The sequence below is a fragment of the Leucopleurus acutus genome (assembly GCF_964270905.1).
Source record: "Leucopleurus acutus genome assembly, chromosome: 17".
Classification (NCBI taxonomy): Eukaryota; Metazoa; Chordata; class Mammalia; order Artiodactyla; family Delphinidae; genus Leucopleurus; species Leucopleurus acutus.
This window is the reverse complement of record NC_139159.1, coordinates 84017523-84029670: the sequence shown is the minus strand read 5'-3', so window position 1 is coordinate 84029670 and position 12148 is coordinate 84017523. Positions and strand designations below refer to the sequence as shown.

The 12148-nt window shown below is 56.0% G+C and overlaps 1 protein-coding gene across 2 annotated transcripts in view; it reads left to right on the top strand.

Moving 5' to 3' along the window:
• Window positions 1–1313: 1313 nt before the first annotated feature.
• Window positions 1314–12148, top strand: part of ARHGAP39 (Rho GTPase activating protein 39) — a gene marked incomplete at both ends in the record, with an annotated part of 37591 nt that continues 26756 nt past the window's right edge. For both annotated transcript variants that reach the window (XM_082859117.1, XM_082859116.1), the window contains 2 exons: window positions 1314–1393; window positions 7111–7545. In XM_082859117.1, the coding sequence (XP_082715243.1) occupies window positions 1314–1393; window positions 7111–7545 (515 nt within the window). The remainder of the gene's footprint in view (window positions 1394–7110; window positions 7546–12148) is intronic.

The following is a 12148-nucleotide window of genomic DNA, read 5'->3' as shown; positions in this document are numbered from 1 at the left end:
TGAGCCATGGCCGCTGGGCCTGCGCGTCCGGAGCCTGTGCTCCGCAACGGGAGAGGCCACAGCAGTGAGAGGCCGGCGTACCACAAAAAAAAAAAAAAAAAAAAAAATTATCGAAGTATAGTTGATTTACAATGTTGTGTTAATTTCTGCTGTACAGCAAAGTGATTCAGTTATACATATATATATATTCTTTTTCATATTCTTTTCCGTTATGGTTTAGCACAGGATATTGAATATAGTTCCCTGTGCTCTACAGTAGGACCTTGTTGTTTGTCCATTCATTATATACTAGTTTGCATCTGCTCATCCCAAACTCCCAGTCCTTCCCTCCCCCACCCCACCCCCTTTGCCAACACAAGTCTGTTCTCTATGTCTGTGAGTCTGTTTCTGTTTCGTAAATAAATTCATTTGTGTCGTATTTTAGATTCCACATACAAGTAATATCATATGGTATTTGTCTTTCTCTTTCTGACTTACTTCGCTTAGTATGAAAACCTCTAGGTCCATCCATGTTGCTGCAAATGGCATTATTTCATTCTTTTTATGGCTGAGTAATATTCATAATGGTAAAAATTTATAAGCAGAGGTTCTTAATATTATAGTCCAATTTGTTAATGTTTCTTTTGTGGTTAGTGACTTTTTGTGTCTGATTATGTGCACCTACTCTAAAACCACAAAGATTTTCTTCTACATTTTTTCTAAAAGTCTTACTGTCTTACTTTTAATGTTCAGAGCATCGGTTTACCTAGAATTGAGTTTAATGTATTGGATGAGGTGGGGGTCAAGGTGCATTGTTTCCCATGTGTAAATCGTGTCAATGCAGCACCGTTTTTGAACAGCCCCCTCTGTCCTAAATCTGGGGGCCTTGCGTGTGCATAGGTCACCCTTGAGTGTTGCCCAGTCCAGGGCGTGCCATGTGCCTCTCGCTTGTGGACACGGTAGCGCCAGGTGGGTAGTGCTGTCCCTGTTTACCAGGCAAGAACACTGCTCTCAGAGGGGGCAGGCAGCTTGCCTAGAGCCAGCTGGCGAGGGGGTCTGGATGCCCTCCGCGGGGGCTGGGCAGGGGCCGGATCCCGGCTGGGGTTCAGGGTCGGGCGCGGGAAGCTCAGAAACCAGCTCAGGCAGGAGTGTGCCTCATTCTCGCCGGCGACCTGGGCCATGAGGGGCCAGGCTGGGAGTTACTGTTTCGCCAAATACCCAAAGGCGTGATAATGTGGCTTCTGCTCTCAGGGCGGTGCCTTCCCGACTGCTGCTGAGGGCATCCCACTGACCTGCTGACATCCGTCCACCTGGGTCCTCAGGAAGAGGCTGCGATGTCCCAGACGCAGGACTACGAATGCGAGAGCCATCATGCTGGCCTGCAGGAGTCTCGGCTTTCAGGGTCTAGCACGAGGTAAGGAGGCTGACATACCGGGGGCCAGCGAAGCAGGAGGCTTTTCCTCGGCTTGTCAGCGCTGTCCTGCCTGCTTACGCGGCCTGGCCCCGCTCTCCTCCACGAGGAGCTGTGTGCTGCCTGCTGAATCTGGCTTCCCCGGGGAGCCCCACCTCCCGTCGCCAACGGGCTGCAGAGCAGGGAGGGCTTCTCCTCAGGCAGTGGACACCCTGCCAGCCCTCAGCTGGGCCCAGCCCCTTAGGCGCCCTCTGGGCATCCACACCGAGGCAGGCGGCCACAGATGATCACTTGCGTTTTTCTAATTTATGGCTTTGTTTGGGAATAATTCCACAAGTTGCACGAACAGAAAGAGTGCTCTGAGCATCAGGTCCCCTTACCCAGATTCATGCTCTGTGCCGCCGTGCGGCCGCTGCTCCTTCCACAAACAGCACTGTTCTGAGTCATCTGGGGGACACGCACATCCAGCCCCGTGTTTGCTCACATCTCCCGGGACAGGAGGCGCCATGCGTAAATCTGTGCGATGGGAAGCACCCGCCTCCTGTACCGCCTGGTCCGGCTTTGGCCGCTGGCTCCTTGCCGTCCTTCGTGGCATTTCCGGCCCCTCCAGCGCCGCTTACCCCGAGTCTGCTGCACGTCTCCTTTGTGTTTTGTAACCTGGAAGATTTCCACTTCCTTCCTCTGCCTTTTGCGACATAGACACTTTTTCAGGGAAGCCACCCTTGTTAAGATAGAGCACTCGGGTTGGTTTTTCCGATGATTTCTGAGCAGAGTGTGTCCTTCTGCAGGTTCACGGCCACCTGCCGCCCACCTGCTCTCGGGACAGTGGCTGTTTGCCTCACTGCCGTGCTCCTCGCCAGTTTCGGGGCTTCCACCGTTTCTTCCTCGACCTGGGCCTTCCTGGGATGGGTGCAGAGCTGGATGCCTTCCCAGCCACGGCACCCGGTCCACGCCGGCCGGCCGGTGCCCCCTGTCCCTCGGGAGCAAGAGCCCCTCCTCCCCATCGCTGTGTTCACTTGTGGATCCCTCTCAGTGTGGAATCACAAATTCCGTTCTGCTTTCCGTGGTTTGTCGTTCATCCCGCACTTCATGACTTGGTGCTCTGTTGTACCAGGTGGGCTGGTGAGACTCCTCCAGGCTGGCCCTGGTGATTCCTGGTGGCTTCCCCGGGCTCCAGGTGCATCCTGGGCTGCCTCCCCCCACCCCCGTCAGCTGTTTCTCTGAGGGGCCCCGTTCCCCAAGGGAAGACGAGGGTCTAAGGACCAGCGCGTGTGCTCGTGGCTCCTGCGACGTGTGTGTTTCTTGACCCTTTAAGCAGAAGGGCTAGAAGCGCTGAGTTTGCGTGGACATCTCCGGTCGCGGCCGGCCCTTTTCTGAGGCGTTTTCTTGCCGCCTCCTGTACCACCGTCCTGCGCCTCCTCCAGGAGAGCCCTGTTTCCAAGAGCCGCAGTGCAATGACTCGTTTGTTCAACTGACAGTGTGTCCAAGATGGTTTCAAAGTCGCTTGCCCATTCTGCTACAGAGTTGTGTGTGTGTCTGTGTGTGTGTGTGTGTATACATACACATACTAGAAAAACGTCCAGGACTTATTTCACGCCCACACGCACCCTTCCCCCAGCAGCAGGGTTGGGGTCTGGTCCTGTGCTCACACCGGGTTAGCTTGCTTCTCCCTCTTGTGGTTGTGATGTTCATCGAAATACAGTTGCGTCCATTTGTTTCAGTTTGAGGTTTTTTCCTCTCCCTTTCCATTCTTATTGATTTAATTTTGTTTTGGTTTGTTTTGGTTTGGTGTTTTTGGCCGTGCCCACTCGGCTTATGGGATCTTAGTTCCCCAACCAGGGATTGAACCTCGGCCCCCGGCAGTGCAAGCGCCGAGTCTTAACCCCTGGACTGCCAGGGAAGTCCCTAATTTTGTTTTTTAAACATGTAGACCCTTAACATGCTTTCAAAGGACAAAACTATTCAAAAGGTATTTATATTCAGAGAAGGGCCCCCCCAGACCTTCTCTGTGCCCCCACCTACCTCTTGCAGGAGGTTTTCTGGTTTATCTCCTACGTCTGTTTGGAAGGGTGCCCTGGACCTCGGGCCCCAGAGGTGGCCCCCTTTGCAGCCTCCTGGGTGTGGTGGCCTACCAGCCCCGTGTTCAGTGTAGGTGTTTCCAGTTAGCGTGCACTTAGGAGTGATGCTGCGGTGAGCGCCTGGTCCTTGTGTCATTTTGTTTTCTTGGCGGTGTGTCTTCGGGGAGATTGGGGTAGGGGTTGCTGGGCTGGAGATGTCGTGCCCTCACGTGCCCTCCGTGGGGCCCTGCACGCTGCCCCTGTCTGCCCACAGCCTCCCCCAGGACAAGGCTCGGGCCTGGATGTGGTGCCCGGGGGCTGGGGGCCTCAGTGTGGCGTGGGTTTTATGTCTGATGCCAGGTGAAGTGGGACATTTCACATATGTTATTTACTTTAAGAATTGTCTGTTCTTATCTTTCGCCCATTTTCCTATAGTATATTTGTTTTCTTCTTGTTCAAATTTATGTATTAAGTATATGAACCTTTTATCTGTAATTTAATATTTAATATTTAATTTAATATTTAATATTCTCACCAAATGTGTCCAGAGAAACCAAATCTCTTTTACTTTCCAATTTACTGATCTTTTTTTAGTGCCTCTGGGTTCTTAGTCACTGCTAGGCGTGAGCTTCCTGTGTGCGGCGTGAGCTAGGGGCCCTCCTGCCCAGAGACCTCAGCTTCCAGCACCGTTTGCTGGAGAGGCTGCCCCTTCCCTGGTGAACGGTCCTGCCTCTCCTGTTGCAGGATCCCCACTGCAGGGGCTGTGCTTGGTCACACTCGCCTCCCTTTCACCTGGCAGATTGCCTGGGACAGACTTGGCACTCGTGAGGCTCTCCCCGGAAGTAAGTATTTGAACAGGTCATTGTCTGCGAGCAAACATCTCCAGGACTTGGAGGAAAGAGGCAGGTCGTCCACGCAGCCTGCCCGGCCCACGGGGAGAGGCCGCGGCCGGCGTCACACCCAGGAAACCACTGTCATCTTGAATCTTCCGGCTCTTTCCCCAAATGGCTCATCGTTTCCTACCCAATTCATGTTAGACATCGTCGCCATATAAATCTCCCTCGAACTCCATCGATGGTGTGGGTGGGTCACTGTGATCAGTCTGTCACCCACAGGTCCCGACCCTTCCTACTGGCAGGGAAGCCCCAGAGTGGTTTCAGCACCGTTCCTCCATCACGCGCCCAGGGACCAAGCATCCTTAGGCTCTGCAGCCTCCACTGACCGGGTGCTAGGTGTGGACAGCACCGACCTCGGGGACGAGGTCTGCCCTCCCCTCCCTGCCATGGGGTCTGCTCGGGCCCCGCTCGCTCCCGACCCTCCCCAGGCTCCAGATTCCAGCACATTCTCTGCCCCCTGGGTCCCTGGGGGACTTGGTTCAGTGCTGTAGGGAGCGCCCAGAACGTTCTTCTGAAAAGGCGGGGTCCTGCCCACGTGCACACAGGGATGCGCTGAAAAGGGAACAGATGCTTTTCTTTATTCAGAGAGAATTATCGCCATTAAATTCATTTGAAAACGTATTTAGAGCAAAAGTAAGAATTGTTATCGCTTCCGTGGGGCTCAGAGTGTTCAGTCCAGTGCTTTCTGAGCATCTCTGCTGGGTCAGCCCTTCCTTGGGTAGCGTCTGCCTTTTGTCCCAGCCGATCCCATGCCGCGGCCCAAGGGGAGAGCAGGCGGTCAGCTGAGGGCAATCTCGGAACCTCAGGGCTTCCTTCCTCACGGGAGCAAGACCCCCAGCTCCTGGCCTGGTCTCCAGGCGCCTTCGTCCCTGGGTGGGGGGCGCCCTCGGGCAGTGCCCGCCAGCTTCCAAGCCTGGTGGCACCCGTATCCTCTGGCTGAATGCGGGGTGCCCGCTGAGCTGCGCTGGCGGTGCCTTCCATCCTAGGGCAGTGCAGGCGGCCGCAGCTTCCTGGTTAAAAGTACCCAGTTCCCAAAGTTAGAAGTTTGCTCCGTCTTCTGTGTGGACAATGGCCAGCTGGCGGCCATGGGGATCCAGGCAGGAGGGGACGAGAGGACAGGAGGGTGTGAGAGGGCCACACACTCCCACCAGGCAGAGAAGCAGGCCAGGGGCTGGTCCACTCAGTGCCGCGAGGTCTGCCTCCTGTCCTCTACGTCTAGGACACCGCCTCACAGCCTCTGTCCCTCGAGCCGTCTGACCCCAGGATGCCCACCCAGCCCTGCTCCTCCCGCCCCTGCTCCTCCCGCTACAGGATGGCAGGTTAGGCAGCGGTCCCACATGGGCAAGCACGGAGCCCCAGTGCCCTCCCCCACTGAGAGCTGCCCAGTGTGACCGCAGGTAGAGGGAGACGGGAGGGCTGCAGCTCGGAGAGAGAGGGGGCTCGCTGGCTGGATGACCGGGGAGGGGGGAGGCCGCTCAGACGTAGCCAAGCCCCCAGGCCGGGCCCACTTCGCACTTCCTCCTCCAGCCCTGAGGATCCTCAGGGCTCTCCCTCTTTCCTGCTCCCTCCTCATCTCCTGCCCTCTCTGTGGCTCCACACCATTTAGCTGCTGTGCCCTGCCCACTATGCTAGCCTGCCTTGGCTCAGCTGGCTTCCAGAAATGACTGTGGACCCAGAAGGAGGCCCTAGAGCCTGCAGGGCTGCTGCGGGGCAGGTGTGTGTGTGTGTGTGTGTGTGTGTGTGTGTGTGTGCGCGCGCGCGCGCATCCTAAGCGATCGGGACTCATCGCCCGCAGGACTGTGCCTTTTCTCCTCCCCACCCCGAGCACTTCTGGCCTCAAAGAATAGGAATGAGGTCCCCAGAGAAGGATGAGGTCCTCAGAGAAGGGCTGCCCCCTCAGCCCTCTGCCAAAGCCCACCCGGGCTCCCAAGTGAAACACTGGGCCTTCAGCAGAGGGCAAGGAGCACGGTGCCTCCCCTTCTCTCCGAAGCCCTGGAAGCTCCTGACCATCCCAGTGGTGGTGAGGACCAGGCCCATCACAGAGTCCAGGAACAGTGGACACGGTGCATCCACACTGCAGAGCAGTGAATGGCATTTAAGATGGTTGTTTGTTGAAACTTGGAAGCAGAATAAAAAATGCTCCTTGTCAGCTGGAGCACACCCTGATAATCAAAACATTGGCATCATAATTGCCTTGTTCTGAATAGCTTTAATTTACACTCTTAAAAAAAAAAAAAGGCCTTACGTGGATGGAAGCCCTCTTCTCGGGGTGGGGGGTGCTCGGGGGGCCTCTGGGGGGAACCATCTCCGCTTTTGACTGGGGCATCACAGTAACGGTGGAGTCCGCTTCTGCTGCAGGTGGACGGGTGGTGGTGGCCTGCAGTGGCTGCTGCTAAGAGCAGCCGGGGCATCCTGTAGGGACCTGGCACCTGGCTGGGAGGAGTGTGGGCAGTGCACGTGGTCCGGGCCCTCTGAGGACAGGGGGCCAGAACCCAGGGCATCCCTAATGTGGGGCCAGCAGAGAGGGGCCAGTTGGAAGACCCCCAGCACTCCCAGGGCTGGGCTCTAATGAGCGTGTAGAAAATCAGAAGTGGGTGGAATTTAGGTATGCGTCGGTTTTATAAGTGACAAGATTTCTTGCTTTTGAGGCAGGCAGATACGAGGACGGGTCTGGTGCTGGATGAGCCATTCTGCAGACACGGGACGCAGGGTGGGTGGCCCGATGGGCAGGATATTCGCACCCTAACGCTGCCGCCCCTCTCCCCAGGCTGGAGTGGGTGGAGATCATCGAGCCGCGCACGCGCGAGCGCATGTACGCCAACCTGGTCACGGGCGAGTGCGTGTGGGACCCGCCGGCCGGCGTGCGCATCAAGCGCACCAGCGAGAACCAGTGGTGGGAGCTCTTCGACCCCAACACGTCGCGCTTCTACTACTACAACGCCACCACCCAGCGCACGGTGTGGCACCGGCCGCAGGACTGCGACATCATCCCCCTGGCCAAGCTGCAGACCCTGAAGCAGAACACCGACTCCCCCAGAGCCTCGGCTGAGAACAGCCCTGGGAGGGGCAGCAGCGTCAGCCACGATGGCAGCACCAGCTCGTCCCTGGAGCCCGAGCTGGATGCCGGCGACAAGGTGCAGGAGAGTCTGGGGCGAGCCAGCCGGCAGGCCGTGCTCGGGGCGGTGAAGGAGGAGAGCGGCAGGTGAGGCCGGGCCGGACGCGGGGGGTGCAGGGGCCGCGGGGGCCGCAGCAGCCTGCCTCCTGGGGGTGGGACCCTGTGCAGGGAGGAAGGGCCGCGCTCCCCTGCCCCCGCTGGGGGCGGAGCCCGGCAGGCAGCGAGGGCTGCTCTGCTCTGCTCTCCGGACCTGTTGCCTGGGGCTGGAGGTTACCTGGCCACTTGTGAAATTGCTTGGTTCTTTCCGCGGGGGGAAGTGCGAGCGTGGCTTCGGGACCCCAGAGCCGCCCCGCAGAGTACGCGTGAGGAGGGGGTGCCTTCCCCAGGCAGACCAGCCTGTTGGTCTCGGGACGCAGATCCGTGGGGATCCGTACCACCTGGCACCGAGCACCCCTGCCCAGGCTTGATAGATCTCGCCAGCATCCTGGGAGGGAGGTGAGGGGGTCACCCCCGTTTTACAAAGGAAGGACTGAGGTGGTCGGCAGCGAGGCGGAGCCCAGGAAGTGTCTGCCCTCTCCAGCGGCCGCCGTGGCTGTGTGCAGAGGTGACTGCCCTCCTGGACTGGAGAACAGTGAGGGCTTCCACCTCCTGCTGGCCTCGCACATCTGGACATCTCCCCCCAGCTCTTGTGGCCCACCCCAAGTGCCCATACCCCAGAGCCTGAACCCCGAGTACCCATCCCCCAGAGGCTGAACCCTGAGTGCCTGTACCCCAGAGCTGGCACTCAGCAGACCCTGTCCCAGGCCCCAGAGTCAACCCCAGGGCCCAGCTCTCAAGGGACCAAGTCCAGAAGGAATGGCCGGATGACATGTGCCCTGGAGAAAACAAACAGGCTGGAAGTTACCAGAAAGAAGCCAGGGAGGATCTGGAATTGGAGGCTGGGCAGGGACAGGGTGGCGGGAAAGGGGCTGGGCAGGCTGGGTTTCACTTGGGGACGGTGGAAATCACAAAGCAGTCGAAAGCCGACTTACACGGTGGGTCCATTTGCTTCTTGGAGAATGACGTGCCAGGCCAGGGACGGTGGCGTCATGTGCCAAGGGTGCAGGGGGCAGACGGCAGAGGCGGACGTGCTGGGACTCGAGACTGACTGTGCTGCTCCCGTACAGCACGGGGAGCCGGACACGCGTGGGGGCAGGTCAGCGTGGGTGCTGGACACACACTGGGCTTGGGCCAGAGCCTGAGGCCTGGGCAGGTGGCCTGAGCGGACTGACAGGCTGTTTGGGAGCTGTCCTCAGGAGCCAGAGCCCGGGATGAGCCCCAAGGAGGAAGCCAACGGCTGAGTTTTAAAAGCAGCCTTCCGCCCTTCTGGTGTCCTCATGGAGCTCAGGCGGGCTGCTTCCTCCCGCCCCGCAGATCTGACAGCCTTTGGGCTCAGATACCCTCCCGTTTGCCTTGGATTGTGGTGGGTGCCGGCTCATCCTTGCAGTCAGGTGAAGGGACGGGACTCTTTAGGATTCTGTTGACCAACGTGTCCAGCACCCACGCCCGCTGTCTGTGGGTGGGAGCGTCTTCTTTCCAAAAGCGTCCTGGGTGCAGTGTGGTGACTCGGATCATGGGGCGGCTTGGGATCAGGTTCCCACAGGAAGCCCTTTTCGGACATGGATTCGAATTGTGTTGGCTTTGTGGGGAGTAGGCACCTTGATTATGTCACCTTATGCCATAGATGAAGGTGGTGCATTTTACACTGTTTTCCACAAAGGACTTGCATATGTTTTTAAGGTTTATTTTTAGGTACCATAGAAAGTCATATGATCGTACTGGTACACAGACGAGAATTTTTATTTGTCAGTCCTGTTTTTACACTTTTGCTGCACTCTCGTTAGTTTCAGTAGTGCTCACCGTCTGTCTCCCGGGTTGCCTGTGACACTGGCCAGCTGTCCCAAGCTGGCCAGCACTTTCACAGTGAGGATGAACCAGGGAGGGCTTGTCCCTGCGCTCAGGCTGCTGGCCTGCTGGCCGCGTAGCGCTGTGACGCTGGCCTCAGGCTGCGTGACGCTGGCCTCAGGCGGCGGCGTCCCTTTCTATCATTAGGCTTTTTAGCATGAATGGATGTGGAACCTCATCCAGTACATTTTCTTAGTCTATTGTGGGTTGAATTTTGTCCCCCAAGAGATATGCTGAAGTCCTAATTCTCAGCACCTGTGAATGTGGCCTTATGGAGAAACAGGGCTGCTGCAGACATCATTAGTTAAGCTGAGATGGGGCCACCCTGGAGTGGGCAGGGCCCTAGTCCCGCAGGACTGGCGTCCTTGCAAGAAGACAGAGATGCACAGGACAGTACCCTGACGGCCGAGGCAGAGGCTGGAGCCCTGTGGCCGCAAGCCGAGAGACGCCAAGGATGGCTGGCCCCACCGGCAGCTGGATGGGGGCCTGAACAGACTCCCTCCAAGCATCCAGGAGGAGCCGGCCCTGTTGGCACCTTGATCCTGGGCTTCCAGCCTCCAGGACCGTGAGAGAGTGAATGTCTGTTCTTCTAAGATGCCCACTTTGTGGTGCTGGCTTCCGCGGCCCCAGGCACTACTACAATCAGCATTTTTAAACAGTCGTCTCTCTCATGTGTTCCTGGGATACTCTGTGTAATTTTTAAAATAGATTCAGGTTGCGAATATTTTATTTAGGATTTTTTTCCATGTTGATAAGTGAAAATGGCCTATACTTTTCTCCTTGTTCTGTGTGTCCTGGCTTTTTATCAACAGTGGGAGTGTTTCCTCTGAAACGTTGTCTGTTGCTAGAGTGTCTGGCAAAGAGCACTCGCTCACCAGCCAGGCCTGTGACCTGTGTGGATGGAGTTTTAACTACTGGTTTCTGTTCTTTACTGCTTGCAGGAATGTTCAGGCATTTACTGTCTGAAATCCTATTTTATGGAGGCCTGCTGATCTAAGTCACAGACACGTTGGCATAGGCTGCCCTGGTGCTGCCCCTTCCTTCGTGGACGTTTGTCCACACAGGCCCTTCGCTCCTGCTGCCGTGCCTTGTGCCGGTTCCTGGAGGATTTCCACGTGCTCAGTCTTCTCAGAGAACCCGCTCCGGCTCTCAAGAGCCTCTTTTGTGTCACTGCCCTTCTATATATTGGACATTTTTTTCTCAGTCTTTTACTAACTTATTGTTGGAAACTTAACTCATCTATTTTCACTGTTTCTTCTGAAACGGACTTTTGAAGTCATGCTTCCCTCAGCATACTACTTTAGTTTTATTACACAACTCTTGGTATGTAGAATTTTCATTGTTCAATTTTAAATATTTTCTACTTTTAATTATGATTGCTTTTTTGACTCGTTTGTAATTTAGAAATGTCTTAATTTCCAAAACTGTAGGTTACTCTCCATTCTTGTTCTTGATTGTGAACTTAATTTCATTTTGGCCAGAAAGCATGATTTTTTTTTTTTTTGACTTGCTTTGTAGCCTAAATCCTGAATTTTTATAAATGATTTCAGGACTACTTCAAAAATTTCTGTTCTCTGTTAGGTCCAGAGTTCTCTGTGTGTTTGTTAGGTCAAATCTGTTAATTGTGTCAATTGAGTTTCTTACTAATTTTTTGTCTACCTGATGTATCGATTCTGAGAGGTAAAGTCTCCCCACACGGTGGAACTGGTCTGTCCCTCCTTCCTGTCTCGCATTGCTGCTGCCTGTGTGTGGAAGCTGTGGGCCGGCTGCATATGGATTTGCAGTTAGGTGTCCTGATGCGTTTTTCCTTTGTCGTTACGTTGTCTACCTGCTGATGTTTTTTGCCTTGAAGTGTGCTTTGGAACTGACGTCGGCCAGTTTCTCCGTGGTTAGTATTTGCCTCTGAACGGCAGTCCTTTCCCATGCGCTTTAGGTGTGTTTCTCATCAGTAACCTGTAGGGTTAGGGTCATGCTTCACTCATTCCATCACCTGTCCTTGGTCTGGCGGGATGGTTGCGGGGGTGCTTCCTGGGGATCCCTGATATGGCGAGAGGATGTGGTTTACCATCCTCGTATCCTCCAGGCCCAGGCTCTTCCTGTCATCCTTCTTCCTGCATCGTCCCCGAACTGCTCCATGCGTGTGTCCACCGCCCAGCGTGTTCCTGTGCACGGGGGGCTGTGGACTATGCTCCCGCCGCAGGACACTGCTCTTAAGCTGCGTGCACCCTGCAGCCCGGGGCAGCCCTGCACCTCCTCCTCTGTGCCCGGGGCCCGGGTGGGAGCGTTTGGGGTGAGTGACCGGCAGGGCGGCCCTGGACCGGGCTTACCCAGCAGATCTGGTCAGGCAGAATCTCGCAGATGTGAATCGGCTGCTTCTGCCTTTCGCACACTTTCTTCTGGAGCTGCTGGCTGACTTCAGTGTGCAGGAGCCCTCATGGACCCCAGGGCTCAGCTCCTCCCCTCGGCGTGCCTGCTGACTGGTCCCTGGTGTCCTTGATTTTGACGCAACCAAATTTGCCATTATTTTCGCCTTATGGTTTTTCTTTTTCTTTTTTTTTTATAATAAATTTGTTTATTTACTTTTGGCTGCGTTGGGTCTTCGTTGCTGTGCACGGGTTTCTCAAGTTGCGGCGAGGTGAGCGGGGGCTACTCTTGGTTCCAGTGCATGGGCTTCTCGTTGCAGTGGCTTCTCTTGTTGCGGAGCACGGGCTCTAGGCACACAGGCTTCAGTAGTTGCGGCGTGCAG